The sequence below is a fragment of the Gadus morhua genome, chromosome 7 (assembly GCF_902167405.1).
Source record: "Gadus morhua chromosome 7, gadMor3.0, whole genome shotgun sequence".
NCBI lineage: Eukaryota > Metazoa > Chordata > Actinopteri > Gadiformes > Gadidae > Gadus > Gadus morhua.
In genome coordinates, this window is record NC_044054.1 from 8,161,141 (window position 1) to 8,177,547 (window position 16,407).

At 44.5% G+C, this 16,407-nt stretch overlaps 2 protein-coding genes across 3 annotated transcripts in view; both read right to left on the reverse strand.

The window, feature by feature from the left end:
* Nucleotides 1-253: 253 nt before the first annotated feature.
* LOC115546505 (D-beta-hydroxybutyrate dehydrogenase, mitochondrial) lies at nt 254-10,589 on the reverse strand. The gene is made up of 5 exons (XM_030360018.1): nt 9,467-10,589; nt 8,689-8,841; nt 5,528-5,661; nt 2,485-2,658; nt 254-2,006 (listed from the first exon to the last, which is right to left on the reverse strand). The coding sequence occupies exons 1-5, from the start codon at nt 9,831-9,833 to the stop codon at nt 1,812-1,814; spliced, it is 1,023 nt and encodes a 340-aa protein (XP_030215878.1). The 5' UTR covers nt 9,834-10,589; the 3' UTR covers nt 254-1,811.
* A 4,556-nt stretch (nt 10,590-15,145) lies between these two features.
* inpp4ab (inositol polyphosphate-4-phosphatase type I Ab) overlaps nt 15,146-16,407 on the reverse strand; it is a 63,569-nt gene continuing 62,307 nt past the window's right edge. Inside the window, exon 25 of one of the 2 annotated variants that reach the window (XM_030359973.1) lies at nt 15,146-15,476. In XM_030359973.1, coding sequence (XP_030215833.1) covers nt 15,344-15,476 — 133 coding nt within the window. In that variant the 3' untranslated portion in view covers nt 15,146-15,343. The remainder of the gene's footprint in view (nt 15,477-16,407) is intronic. The other variant, XM_030359976.1, reaches the window with a different exon arrangement.

Below are 16,407 nucleotides of genomic sequence, written 5' to 3' on the forward strand. Positions count from 1 at the left end.
TTCTTTAAAGACAAGTTTTGTATGTCTATCTTTCGGCCCTGTGTGATTCATCAGTTTGCCCTGTAACATAACTAGAGCAAAGGAAAAAAATTCCACAATGTAGCTCTTAAAGTTTTTCTTTCCGATCAACACCCCCACCTCCATCTTCTATCAGTTGTGTTTTCATCGTATTTTTCTTCAAACTTTTTCTTGGTGCCTGCGTTTTGTAACGGTGGACTCATACACGTCACACAATAAAGGGAGTCAAACAGAATTAAATTTTAAATCCAAAAGGTCATTTATTTGAAATGGTACAAAACAAAGCAAAACAAATGTCTAGGGATAATTTGTTTAAATACTAGGATATGATATGTGGGGGAAAGAATTAGGTAGAGCAAAGTGCCCATGTGAATGAGTGAAGCAATAAAGTGCCTGCATCAAACGAAAGACTGCCCAATGAAGGAGGATGAAAACCTGCTTATATAACCCCTCCCCCAGTACTCAGGTGTGGTTAATTAGGTCTTTAGGATACTGAGGCCTAGCCCCGCCCTTGTAGTGGCAGCTAGGACCAACAGGGGATGCAGGGGGGGTTGTCACAGTTCACTCTTAAAATTGGTCAAAATGTCATGAGGAAAATTGGTCGTTAGTGGGGTTTTGTTGACAAATTGATCCATTCTGATGTTCAGGTTGAAAACAGTTCCGTGCTGAACAATATCATTCCACTATTTTTCTGGGTTGCACTACAAATATGAGGCCAAATCCATCCGACTGGCCTTGCTACATGCACTCGTTGCATATGAGCAGAATCTTTCATTGGGCTAGCAGACCTGTTGCTAAAGCTAGGATTTTATCCATTGGACTCTTTCTAAGCTACCCCCCTAAAACATTTTTAAAATCTTTGTGTTTTGAAAGACCTTTTTGTTCTTCTTCACATTTTAAACATATTTTGCAAACACTATAATTATCTTTGTGTATTTTTAAAGATATTAATGCAACTGTTTATGGTTTATTCTTTATAAGCTAGCTTTAAATCAATGATTTTGTATTATTTGCTTCGCAAGTGTAAGAGTGCTACATATTGCACTGTTTTTGTGTGTTTTATGTGTTAATGTGTCCGTTGTGTAGTGTTTTTTAAATACATAATTGAAATCACATTTCAAAAGTCCCAGAAAGTCTGTGTTCAATCAATTAAAAACAACCTGTAAAACATTCTTTAGATCTGAGGCATCTTGACTCAACTACTTAACTTACCACATTCATATCGCCCTCAACAGTCCTTATTGTCGTCAAATCTTTGACTTTAAGTCCATAAAACGAATGACTCGATTCAGACAAACCCCACCCAGGTACCTAACCGTTAACTTTCATTGACAAAAACTTTTAAAATACTGCAATACAATTAAGAAAAAAAAAGATTCTTAGAGTAATATTTAAGTAAGGGACAGTACCTGTGATCAAGGCTCATAAAAAAATAATTTGAAAATATAGAATAGAAAGAATAGAAAGTCGAGGCTTCTCGGGAGTCATGGTGTGTTGCCGTCATGATTCCTTTCTATAGCTTATCCAGACAGAGGACTCCACACCTCTCTGCCCAGAGCACTCAGGGTGAGGTGCCTTGCTCAGGGACACCTCGACACTCACAGCTTATGAGCAGCCAGGGATCGAACTAGCAACCTTCCGGTTACCAGCTAACCCGCTCGACCTCCTGAGCGACTGTCGCCCCAAACAACGCACAAAACCACAGTATGCGTCCAACGACAACAAAGCCCATCCATACATTCTCCCTCTCCCCCTCCCCCTCTCTCTCTCTCCCTCCCTCTCTCCCTCCACCCTCACTGCTTCGAGTACAGCATCTTCCTCCTGCGTGCGTACATCGGACTCAACGCAAAGATGCCGTCCGACACGGCGGTGGGAAGCAGGGGATACCAGCTGAAGAACAGCGAGTCCAGCCGGGACGCCAGGAGATAACGGTACTGTGGCCGTGGGGAGGACACCGCGTGGAGTAGGGCGTCGACCACCATGCTGACCTGAGAGAGCGAGAGAGAGAGAGAGCGAGAGAGAGAGAGATAGAGAGACACACACTCAGACAGACAGACAGAGTCTTGGGTGGCTCAGAGTCGAGACGAGAGTTTCCCATTTTTAAGGTGACATATTTCCCCACCAGGTGAGTGTGATTAATTGTGACAAGCCGTTTTGAAAATCTGCCTCTTCTGACATCACAAGTGGGCGTGTCCGACTAGATGTATGATGGATAGATGAGCAACGTTTGCTACAATCCACTGGGTAGTCCGGTAGAGTGATCGATCCAGCATCTAGCTGAACACGCCCACGTATGATATCATTAAAATGTATCATTGCCTGTAACGGCTAATCACACTCAACCGGCTATGTCACCTTTAAGGAATTCAATCAAAACAAGCCTTTGGACTTTTATTTTTTTTTATCCTTTTGAACATTTCCTGTTGATTGTGTTTCAATACAGTTTTTAATCGATCAATCAATCACCTCTGTAAACCCTGCCCCCGTCACGGTGTTGAAGTAGGCATTAGCGAGTTCCATGTACTCGCGGCTGAAGACAAGCTTCTGTTCTGGGTTGAGGTTCTCCCAGGTATTCCAGCTCTTCTTGGTTTTCACAATGTTGGTCGCACGGCCGAAGTTGCCCGGCTGGACGATGCTGACCTGCGGGACATTTTTTCGGAATCAATTATTTTCTTGAGACCAAGGTTTTTCAAACTGTTTCCTTTAAAATAAATTTTAATCTTTACAAATCCACAAAGATGTTTTAAAAATATATTTAAAATGTGTAAAGGAAAAAAAAGATCTTTAAAAAAAAACACAGGTGTTTGAAATGTTTCAAAAATATGTTTAAAAATGTGTCAAATAATTAAAAATTCTTTCAAATCACGCAAAGATTTTGAAAAAATGTTTGGGGGGGGGCAGCTGTTTATTTGTTCTCTGAGGGGGGGGGCTCAATCTCTCGGGCCTGGCAAATCCTAAAATCTCTGGTCACTCCCCGTCATCTTTGTTACCTTGGCATCAACTCACAAGATGTGAACGTTTCCCTATAATAATCAGGTACAAACATTGTCTCACTGAACAAATGCTTCGTCAATTCATGCATGTAGTTTCCTATGATGAACGCTCCAAAACCAAACCAAATACTTTGTGGTCCGAAGTGTCCCTAAAAACAAGCTATTAATTTATGTTTGCTTTAGCCTTCTGCTAAATGGTAAACACGTTGCACTTTCTGCAATGCATTTTTTTTACTTTGCCTTAATTTTCTTCAAAGAATTTTCTTTTAATTTGTATTGTACGACAATGTTTCTACATGAAGCACTTTGAGTCTGCCTCATGTATGAAAAATGCTGAATGAATAAAGTTGCCTTGCCTAAAATTAAACCAAATAATTTGCTGTCCGACTCGTCCCTAAAAATGAAGTTATTCTTAAAGAGACCCTATTATACAACTTTTCTGGCACCTGACACGAATCACAGCACAAAAAACTATGTAGATTTTCAGGAAACTCTTCCTTTCATCTGGGCGCTTTCAGCATTCTCTGTCAACGCTCGGTTTTTGCCCTTCTCCGCCCCCTCGCCCCCTCCTGCCAACCACACTCCGTTGTGATTGGTTACCTTCCGGAAGACCTGCAAAGGGCAGTCGAGCTCCACCGCGCGGGCAGATTTGACCAGGCATATGGGGGCGTGGCAGGAGTGCCTCTACGTAGATGATTTCCCGGAAATGTGAACAAGTGAATCGCAAACGGGACTCTCTAAATCGACGCTACTTCGACCTGGGCGGGACTTTACGTCCTACGTCACTCGCTATGGGTGTGCATGTGTGCGCATAGCCATCACTCACGACGGGTGTGCATGTGAGAAAGGTTTTGGCTTTAGTGTCTATGGGTTGGTAATAACGGTTCTGATGATTTTTCTGATGAAAAAGTGGTCTTTTATTTCCATAATCTTTGTTCAGTGAATGCATAAACCCGTTTGTTAGTTAGCAGTTAAACAAAATGCGATCTCTTTGTTTACAGTTACCAACGACCAACTGATGATTGGGGTTTCGATTCCCTAGTGATGCAAGGTTTTTTCTTTCATTTTGGACTGCACACACATCGCGAGTGACGGATACTCGCACAATGTACACACATCACTGTCTTTACAATTTCTAGGCAACCGAAGTTTAAAGATTGTCAAGTGGTTAACTCTTGAATCGCATGTACTAAGACCTGATGGGTTAGAGGTCAGAGAACAACTCATTAACGCGGGGATAAGGGGTTCGATTCCTTAATGAAGCTAGCTTTTTTCTTTCATATTGGACTGGATGTTTGCATGCCATTTTGCGTAACTTGTAGTTTATGATGAAGAAATGTTACTGGGGTTAAGGTTAGGGTAACGCTAAGGGTAAGACACAAAGTGTTTTTGCAACACAATATTTCTTACAATAACAAAGTCCAAAGTTTTGATGACTCCAGTAGGAAACTTAAGATACCTAGAGAAATGCGTGAGTGCTCACAAAACATCAACAAGTCAGCAGTGTGGTACAGGGTGATCATTTCTGATATACAGTACAAAAGCTGAAACTATTAGCCAGGAGTGGGAAAGATGCAGACGCAGACGTGGGAAGCAATAAGACGCACCAACACACAGTTGCCTGTTGCAAAATGGTTCAGAGTTTAATAGAAATAGTTAGGGTTAGCTGGTCGTTATCTGGTATGGCTATAGTCTAATGTTAGCTTAGTTCGTGTTGTTTCGTCATGTTATTCACTAGTAATAGTAAGTCATTTGTAGAAATATAGCCTATCATCACAGACTGTAGGAATGTCACCCACCCTCCATCGCGTACGACACTGACGCTCGTAATCTGTAGTGCAAGGGAGTTCGTGCACAGATCCCTGAGACAAACGGCTACGCGCACACATGCAAACCCATAGCGAGTGACGTAGGACGTATAGTCCCGCCCAGGTCGAAGTGGCGTCGATTTAGAGAGTCCCAATCGCAAACGTTGTTCCGAGTGTTTAGCGCTCTGCACAGCCACCCCAGACTGTCAGCAGGGAATACGTCGAAATGCATGTACGTCATTATTTGACACTTTAGTATGGTTAAACATGACTATCAATCATTATAACAACGTTCATAGGTCATAAAAGTCAAAAAAGAATAATAGGTCCCCTTTAAACAAAGTACAAAGTACGTCTTTGCGTAGAGTCTGTAAACTTCGTCGGTGGCATGTTGCTTTAAATATTGCTGCCGTAAAGGATTATGGGATACCACTATCTCCTTTCCTTTCGTAAAGGTTGCTCAGGAGTAACCTAGGATGCATCGAGGCTCCTTTCCTAATTTTTAGAATTCGAACCACCTTTCCTCCAAGTACTTCCAGGTCATCTCGATTATTGCAAAAAAGAGAATTCACAGAGGCCCCCGGTGTCTGAGGCATCTGGATCACACCAATAGTTTTCCCTCCACTACGTACATGCACTGGATGACCAACTCTTATGGCATAGTGCCACCAAGTTGGCAGAATGGGAATTGCACTATACCACAAGTACCTTGACGCCAAAGCTGGCCATCTCCACCCTCAGACAGTCAGCGAAGGCCTCCAGCCCCCTTTTGGAGACGCTATACGCCCCCATGTTCAGGCAGTGAAAGAAGGCGAAGATGCTGGACATGAAGACCATCCGACCTGCAGCAAAGAACCAATACATGAAGTAGGGCTGCTCGATCATTGAAAATTATGGATCATAAACACGATTATTTGGGTCAGTATAGACATCAGGATTAACTGAGAACTTTGAATTTCCCCTTGAAAAATACACAAAATGTTGAAATAGAAAATGTTCAAATTAAAAATGTACAAATATGTTTGCAGCTGTTTTTTTTTAAAGATTTAAAAAGAATAATAATAATACCAAAACAATCATCAACTAGATTATATTAGTTTGGAGAACGTTTGACCCAAACATTTTAATCAGTATACAAGTTCAATTAATTGCACAGCCCTCCGTTGCTACGGTTGTTAGATGGCCTATCCAATCACGTCCAGAGGCGTCTTTAGGTCGGCGCTGGTTGGCAACGCCAACGCCCCGTTGTAAATCGGAGTCTAACAGAGGTTCCAGACTAATTGCGGTATGTAATCCATCTTGCGATGCTAGGCTATTGCTTCCAGTAATCCAGCTAGCTAGCTAGCTAGCTTTACTACGATGCACTATTTTGATTTTTGATGCAAGTGATTTTGCTAGACACCATGCTAATGAACGGTTGTTTATCTTACTTGCAGACTTTACTTTACGTTTCATTCAAATAAAATCAAACAACGTGACTAAACGTTCCATCAATACATTAACTCGCCGGTAATCACGATTTCTGCCTGAGTCACGCCAGATCGATTAAAAACCAAGACAATAATTCCCCTGATCCTACGAAAATCAACAATGTCATCAAAACACATCTTTCGTTATTATTTTGAGATCCCTAGCAGATTACATCTTTAACTAACTCGCTTGCCTAAAATCGATTTAAAGGTCCCATGACATGAAAATCTCACTTTGTGAGGTTTTCTAACATAAATATGAGTTCCCCTAGCCTGCCTATGGTCCCCCAGTGGCTAAAACTTGCGTTTGGTTTTAAAACGAGCACTAGCTGTTCTGCTCGCCTTTGAAAAAACGGAGGCTCAAGCGCGCTGATTTGGAATGTCTGTGCTCATGACGTCATGAGGAATCTCGGCTCCTCCCCTTACTCTGCCTGGCCCGCCCAGAGACGTTGGCCCGCCAATGAGACTCGACCGTGCGAGCGCCATATGTGTGTGTGAATACACACACTGTAACGCAAGTGTTTCTTGTCGGTTCTTTGACGTGTCTTGTATTTCCACAACGAGACTGTCGTGGGGGTTATCTGAGCCATGTTTGAGAAGGAATTGGGGGAAAGGAACTTTGGTTTGACTCGCTGAAGTACATGAACTGCGACATGCCGCCGGTTGCCGCGAGGCACCATCGCCCGGCAGCGGGCAGCTGGCAGCAGGCAGCGCGCGGTTCAGTCGACTTCAGGTTGATGTGAAAGTGGAAGAACCAGAGACGTCGCAGAACCCGACAAAGTCGTTTGTGATTCATAATATCGTCTGGAGGCGCACACAATATATTATATGATATAGATATCTATGTATTATATGATATTATTTAGATATAGAGCTCCAGGACTGTAACGCAAGTGTTGTACACTTCCTTGTTATTTGGCGCATAACGCGTCGGACTCTCGTCTCTGGTATTTCTACAACGAGACTCGTATTGGGGGTTATCTCAGCCAAGGTTGAGAATGAATTGGGGGGAAAGAACTTTGGCTTCGACTCCCTCAAGTCAAGAACATGAACCACGACAAGGAGGAGAAAGGGATCTTTGCCGGGCAGCGCTTAGGCACCTCCGCCTCCGGCGGTGGTCCCTCAGCGGGGCTCAAGCGGGGGACATTCGCCGCCAACAATCCCTTTCTCCTCCATGTCGTGGTTCATGTTCTTGAGGGAGTCAAAGCCAAAGTTCCTTCCCCCCAATTCATTCTCAACTTTGGCTGAGATAACCCCCAATACGAGTCTCGTTGTAGAAATACCAGAGACGAGAGTCCGACGCGTTATGCGCCATCACACCAACAGCAGAACGGTTATCCAAATAACAAGGAAGTGTACAACACTTGCGTTACAGTCCTGGAGCTCTATATCTAAATAATATCATATAATACATAGATATCTATATCATATAACATATTGTGTGCGCCTCCAGACGATATTATGAATCACAAACGACTTTGACGGGTTCTGCGACGTCTCTGGTTCTTCCACTTTCACATCAACCTGAAGTCGACTGAACTCCGCGCTGCCTGCTGCCGGCTGCCCGCTGCCGGGCGATGGTGCCTCGCGGCATGTCGCAGTTCATGTAGCCTACTTCAGCGAGTCAAACCAAAGTTCCTTTCCCCCAATTCCTTCTCAACCATGGCTCAGATAACCCCCACGACAGTCTCGTTGTGGAAATACAAGACACGTCAAAGAACCGACAAGAAACACTTGCGTTACAGTGTGTGTATTCACATTGATGTGGACGTTGAAGAACCAGGAACGTCGGAATATCGGCTCACACAGCTTTTGGCCGTGATAATATGTATTATATGATATAGATATCTGTGTAGGCTATATGATAATATTTAGATATAGAGCTCCAGGACTCCCGTGTGTTCTAGAATATTTACAGAACACGGCTAAAGGCTGTGTGCGCCTCGCCATTGCGATACATCCACTGTAAACAGAGCGCATGGTACCGTCCCTGGCTGCAAGCTGCTCAGGGCCACACCCCCACCCTCCTCCTTGACACGCCCACCGAAACAGCGCATTTGGGGGAAGCTCAATGTGCGACTGGCTCGGAGTGGCTGTAACTCTGCACCACGGCTGAATTTCAGGAACGTCTTTGAATACTGTGTTAGTTGCCCACTAATACCTATATTAAAGAATACATAAAATAGCATGTCATGGGACCTTTAAGGCTTTGAAAGGTGACATAGTATACCACCTGGTGTGAGTGTGATTAGCCGTAACAAGCCGTTATGCAAATCTGCTTCTTCTGACAACTGGTGGTGTAATATTTCACCTTTAATGAACGTTATTTTTCCCCCTGATTTAACTTTTTTTTTGACATTGCAGTTTGAGCTACGAACTAGCTTAGCATAAGCGACCCACCCTTGGCCACGCGGACCAGCGGCAGGAAGGCGATGGTGGTCCGGATGGCTCCGAACAAGTTGACTTCCACCATCTTGGTGTAGTGGTTGATGTTGCTCCACTCCGTTTCCGCCCAGTCTGAGATCCCGGCGTTGTTTACGACCGCCCACAGGCCTATCAGAGAGAGAAACAACCAAAAAGTAAGAAAAAAATGAGAACAATTTGATTTAATATTTTTTGGGGTTTCAGTCAAAGCACTAATTTGACAAAGTTTGTCAAATTAGTAGTTTCAAGCATGAACACCTTTAACACTATTCCTATGCCCACATGCCTTTCAGAGAAAGAAACACAAAGTTTGTATTTCTGACCCAAACTAACGTAAATTCGGGAAACAATGTATCATCAATTGTCAAACAGTCAATAATAAGATCAAAATTTTGGGCGTCACATTGAAGAGAAAATATTAAAGAGATGTTGCAATTTCTTTCCCCAATAATTTCCAGCGATTTCCATTGTTCAAACAACGAGATGTGCACCCGTGTCCAACTTGACGTTGTGGGAACTTGACGTGTTTCTGACAAGTTCCGGCGGACGTTCTCAAGTCTCGTGCATGCATGCGCGCAACCGCAGACAATCTGAAAAACGCCTATTGTTGTCAATAATCAAATCTATACTTTGAACGTCACATTAAAGAGACAGTGTCATCATTGTTTATGTTGTCAATAATAAAACATACCTTGAGCGTCACATTAAAGAGGCATTATTATCATTGTTTATTATTATTTTCATCATCTCCCACCGTTCTCGGGGAGGTTTATCTGGACGACCCTCTTGGCCTCCTCCACGTCCTTATCGCTCGTGACGTCCAGCTTCAGCACCCTCAGCCGGCACGAGCCCTCCTGCGCCAGCGTGAGCGCCCCGCGCCCCTCTGGGAACAGGCACCCCGCGAACACCGCGAAGCCGCGGGCGTCCAGCTGCAGCGCGAGGTGGTGCCCGAAGCCGCTGTCACACCCGGTCACGAGCACCCCGCGCCCCGCACCTTCCTCCTCATCATCCTCTCGCGATGGTCGCCTCCGGCGGCGGCTTGCGACGAGAAGCAGGAGAGCCACGCATACGAACGCGGTAAACACGGCGACGATCTGCCCGGCTGACGCGTCCGTTGCCATGGTGATGGAGATGGGGATGTTGATGGTGACGGTGACGGACGGATTGATTACCTCTGCGCTCGGTCGCCGCTGCCGCTCTGCAGCATGCTCGCATCTAGTTGCCAAGAGTTAGGCAGGCTTTTATAGGTCCCCAGTGCCGTCAAAGGAGCCCATTCAGGCGACGGTTACGGTCGATTTAGTGTTCAGCCGTAAGGTCCGCCATGTGACTCGTTGCCGCAAGCAGCAAGACACAGGCAAAGGAATACGTAATATTGCTGCGTTCCAGGGACACTTTTGGCCTGTAAGTTACAAGCTGGAAGTAGAAGTAATCGATCTGGTACGAGTTCAGGAGTAGGCCTAATGAAGTGCGGGTTTGACTGCCGTTCGCGGGCACTTTCACGGGTATAAGGTTGTGAAAACACGGGTTACGGGTTGTATGGAACGCGCCCTCCCTTCAGTACTACATCTGGGTCTGCGGTATGTTGGTGGGTTTTCTCCGTCCACATTTTTTGCGTCCAATCATCGAACAGAGGGAGTGCCTGAGAACAATGACGTTAAAGTCAGCTCTCGTTGATGGACATCTTCACACACAGTGTTTGGCTTGTGTACAGCCTGCGCGCCACGTGATTCCTGGCCAAACGATAGCGATTGATTATGGCAGATCCACAGTATATATGTGTACAGAGGTTATGTATTTGTATATCCGTTTTATATTTGTCTAAATTAGTCATGCTTGTGTTTCTGTTATTTGTACCTTTTATTCCTGGTGGGGCCTCTTGGACCAGATCAATATTGTAAATAAGAAACTGTTCTTAATGTTTATCTGGAAAAATAAAGGTTAAATAAAAAATAAATAAAAAAAGATCCAGAGTGGCACTGGGATCAAATAGTTTTAAACTTCAACAGAAACCCGCCTTCAAGTAGGTTAACGTTTGTCAATTGAGTAGGTCCAGACTGCGAATGAAAGAAGTACGAGAGTTGTAGGACCAGGCCACCATTATGGCGCATTTCCACTGCAGGGTGCGGAACGGATTGGATCGCAAAGGTGCGGGTCGGATCGCGTTTCCACCGCCAAAAGTGGGCGTGACCCGGACTTTGCCGTACCCGTTCCGACCCCATTTTAGGGACTCCTCCGTTGCGGTACCCAAAACGAGACCAGACGCCTGAAAGGGTACCCTGGAATTCTAGCTACACCCCCCCTCCGTTGATTGGTCGACAGAATCGTCACTTCCGGGTGACGCGGGGATAAAAACAAACAAACAGTAGCCTCGAGGTATTATTCTTTACAATTAACATGTCGCGTAAAAAGCTTGCTTGGGCGAACAAGGAGGTGGAGACGTTCGTCTGCATTCTTGCGGAGGAAGACGTTGTTTACGATGTTTACGTAGCTGCCGCGGCGATCGACATCCGGCCTACCACAAAGGGTACTGTCGGCGGTGGAAACGCGACCTCGGAACTGAGCTGGGCTATACCGCCCCCTCCCTACCGCCCCTTTGCGATCCGATCCGTTCCGCACCCTGCAGTGGAAACGCGGCATTAGTCTCGCAAAGCCAGACCAAACTACAGCAAGTAGAATTGTCTGGAACCACGCTACCTCGAGCCGTCTATCCGTGGGGAACTGGGCGGGCCTGTTTTTATTTCTTTAAACCAATCACAATCGTCTAGGGCGGGGCTACGCCCGGGAAGCAGCAGCGGTGTCCATGCAAAATAGTGCCGGGGGGGAAATGCCAGCAACCGAAAGGGGAGGAGTAGCGGTGAAATCCAACGCTAGGCAATAGACGAAGCCCACTTCCGTTCAGGCAGACTAGGCCACCATAAACTTGCACCAGTGAAAAACTTGTTTGTGATTGGCTGACTGGACTCTGGGGGCGGGGTGAGGCTACACACCTGTTGGGCGTTGGGTGTTCAGTATGCAACAGGTTGAAGCAGCCGTCACGCACACGCGCATGCAAACACTCAGTCAAACAGACAGACCACATACATACATGCATACATAAGCTCACACACTCTGACAGACACACACACACACACTCTCAGTCAAAGAGACACACACACACACACTCACTCTAAGACAGACAGTCACAGACAGACACACACAAACACACACAGACAGACATACAGCAGACAGACAGTCAGACAGACACACGGCTTGCAGCATTGACACTGTTACACCTTTGTTGTCTGAATCCCAGTCCTCGGTCATCATAGAATGCACCCATGACTGAAGTCTGAACTTAGCCTCTGTGTCCTGCACACATAACCTATTGGCGAAATCTAGAGGTCTCGAATCTAGGGTTTAGGTCTCTGTTTAAGTTTGCGCTTAACTCAGGTTTAGCTTAAACCAGCGAGCTTAAAGGTGACATATTATGCAACCAGTTGTGAGGATGATTAACCGTTACAAGCCGTTTTGAAAACCTGCTTCTTCTGACATCACAGGGGGCGTGTCCACCTAGATGTGTGCTGCACAGATCGGTCTACCCGCCTACCCAGTGGAACGTAGCAAACGTTGCTCATCTATCCAAGAGGCAGATTTTCAAAACGTCTTGTAACGGCTAATCACACACGTGTAATATGTAACCTTTTAAATAAGGGTTCAGATTGAGTTCAAATTAAAGAACAACAACATCCTGTAGAATGGATTGGTATGGGTCTATTCAGAAGCATTACCTCTTGTCCATCCATTAGCCTACTATTAAAAAGTCTGATCTGTTAAACACATCCAGTGGTCCACACTGTCCAGTCTTTTGCAAATTGGGCTGCATTGGGGTATGTATGCACTTGCATGTATGCATCTTATCCTAGCTATCTCTGTTGTATACAGGGAATGGGTTAACATAGTGATTGTGGTTTTATGAACATCCTTACTGTACCGCCAAAGATATATTGTTGTTTCTCTTTCCTCTGACGAATGGACTCATTGTAAATCGCTTTGGATGAAAGCGCTAAATGTAAATGTTTAGATCACAGATTAGGTCTGTGAAAAATGTGTTTGTTTCTTCTATTCAATGGCTTCTCCTGAGTCACTAGAATCTGAGTCTGAATCTAAGGATATCGGGTCAAGACTTTCATGTACAGCGACAACCTTTTGATCGCTGGCGATTATTTCACTTATGCTCTGCGGACACCTCGATATATTCGGTACCTTTCATGAAGGAAAGTCATACGTAAGTAAGGAAATTCTTTCGGTTATCCTTGATCGACCTCAGTCTCTGAGCAAGCTTTTGTTTGTTGGCTGTTTGCTACCAATGGTTGAGAGAGAGAGAGAGAGAGAGAGAGAGAGAGAGAGAGAGAGAGAGAGAGAGAGAGAGAGAGAGAGAGAGAGAGAGAGACAGACAGAGAGAGAATGGGACAGAGTCAGAGAGACACAGAGATGGAGAGAGAGAGAGACGGAGAGAAAGGCAGACAGAGAAAGACAAAGACAAAGAGGGAGAGACAGAGACAGAGAGAGAGAGAGAGAGAGAGAAAAGACGGAGACAGAGAGAGAGAGAGAGTCCTTTAACCTCGTCAGGAAGGATGGAAATGTTAACTTTAACACATGAACAATATTTCCCACAAAGAACACACAGCACTCACATGGGGAAACACGCAATAGTCCTAATTTCCTAGAATGGAGCAAGACCTCACAGAATAATTCACAATTTCCCCCGGCGGTTTATTCAATTATCCGGAATTCACGGAATCGCGGGCCTTTTCAACTCCTACCGGAGCCTATGTGTCTGTCTCTCTCCCTGTCTCTCTCTCTCTCTCTCTCTCTCTGAGGGCCTAGGCCCTAGACCAAAGTACTATGGTAGTCAAAAGGATTATAGAAACATAATCATCCCCCACCATGGATCACTAATAATTATCATTGTTAATTACCGTGTATTTATAAAGGACTATCTTGGCACAGTCGACAGAGTCAAAGAAAGCATTATTGTATCATATGAATGACTTTGTATAGGACAAATACTACTTGAACTTTAAAAGTTATAGAAGGCAACTGTAGAAAGACTGGAGTCTTTGCGATTTATAACGGTTAATCAAACACAAATTACCTTTCAAACGTCTCATACCCTCATTGCCTGGCCCTATGATAGTTACGCTGTTATTGGAGAAAAGGCGCCCTCCAGTGTTGATAAATCGCATCGTCTCTTACTTGCATCGAGTAAGGCCATACAATCATGATTGAATTCGTTTTTATTTTAATATCAGAAATTGACAGGTAATATTATTTGCACAAGACCAGAGAATAACTAAAGAAAAAAATCGAAACCGCCTAAAAAAATGGATAGGTAAACTTGGAATTCTGATACAAGTACATACATTGAAAACGAACAAAATACAAACTTTCCGATATCCATATCATAGGGTGATTTCCCTTTTTCAGTCAAAGGCTTAATTTCATCCTGCAGAATCAATCAAAAATTGGTTGATATGGAGAAGCCAAAAGCGTCCAAAAAACTTTTTGACAAAGAAATCTTTATTATTCTAAATATGTTCACTAGTAGCATGTCTCTTGAGGTACATCTAGGCAACACTTAGCAAAGAGGAGCTGTCATCAATCAATCAACAGGACAGATAAAACAGTGTCTGGACGGTCTCAAACTAAGTCTGTTGTGGTTAATTGAAAGGTCCCATATTACACCACCAGGTTTGACCCGTTACAAGCCAGGTTTTCAAAACGGCTTGTAACGGCTAATCACACTCACACCTGGTGGTGTAATATGTGAACATTAACCTCTCATCCCTCTTCAGAGTCAAACTTCTCCTTTTTTTAACTGTTACTGTTATTAACTGACTGTTATTTTGACATAATTGCGACAAAAATAACGAAATGCTTGTGACATCTGAAGCGGTTATTTACACAAGGTGTGTAATTTCCCCTCCCCCTCTTAAGAGTAAACTGTAAAAAAAAATATACAAATCAATATCTTCAGTGCACGAGTACATAAAAGAAACGCAATGCAAGTCGTCCGATCTTTTTTGACAGAGATTTCAGAAGGCCACATGATTTGTGCAAAACCCTTACCCTCCTTCCCCCCCTCCCTCCCCCCTCCCTCCCCCACAAAGCCACCAATTTCAGAAGAAAAAACACACACACACACACGGACACACACTCTGAAACAGACAAACTCACACTAACACCAACACTAACAGACTCGCACTCTAATACAGACACACATTACTCTAACAGACACACACACCCTAATACAGACACACACACACACACTCACACATTCAGATGCACACACACACACACTCTCAGATTAAGACACACACACACACACTCTCAGACAGACACACACACACACACACAAACACACTCAGACAGACACACACACACACACTCACTCTAACACACACACACACACACTCAGTCAAACAGATGGACAAACACACGCACACACACACTCTCAGACAGACACACACACTCAATCTAACACAGACACGCAGACACACACACACACACAATCTGTTAAGAACGAAAAATAAAAAAACGGTTCGGAATCGTCCGATCGGTCCGAACTCCGGCCCTCTCCTCCGGCGGCCAATCAGGTCTCAACCTTGCCGAAGGTGCCGTCAGGGGGGCGGTACTGGCGGGGGAAGGCCTTGAGCTGCAAGGAGTTGAAGGCGTACTTCCTGCAGCCCACGTTCTTCATCGTGTTCTCCCGCCGACAGCCCTCGCTAGGGGGGGGGAAGACAATGGAAAGATAAAGACACAATGGTGGTTGATGTGAATGAATTGAAGTTAAACGGGCAAATACATGGTGGTGTGTGTGTGTGTGTGTGTGAGTGTGAGTGTGAGAGAGAGAGAGAGAGAGAGAGAGAGAGAGAGAGAGAGAGAGAGAGAGAGAGACTACCAACGCCTGCAGAGCTGAATTAGGCCAGTATCCACTACTATGTAAAATCCAAAAACGATCAATTAAATATTGGCTACATCTAAAACTTCAGCACAAAGCCCTGCATAGCCAAGAGATGAACAGAATCCCCTAACTCAGCTGGTCCTGAGGCTCTGTCCACAGACAGGTTCCCCCTCTGCTCTGCCTCAGGACCAGTCGGAGAACATATCAATTAGACTCAACCAAATTATAACACTTCAGAAACAAACCTACCTCACCCATTGGAACACTAAAACACACACACAGCACAATGCAGTGTTATCTGGCCCTGAATAGACAGTACACTTTGGCCCCCTACCTGACCACAGTCACTGATGTTAGACACAGAGTGATCTTAACAAAGTGCAGACTGAGCGCTCACAGCCTGGCCATAGAAACAGGCCGACATAAGAAATCATGACAGCCCAAAGAGGAGCGGCTGTGCCAGCAGTGGGAAGAAGCTGCTGTAGAGACCGAGCAGCACTTCCTCCTACACTGCCCCAAATTCAAAAATGTCAGCAAAATATATTTTACCAATTTCAGCCAAAAACACCCACATTTTATAAACTCCCATCATGTGTAGACCAACTAAAAATATTAATGGGAGAAAAGAGAGCTCCGTCCTCGGAGGACAGATTATTTCAGTTTGCCACAACATGAGTGAATGATATTCTACACCAAGCCTCACTGTTTTTTTGTTTGTTTTCCATTTTAATGATTATTCATAACCTATAATG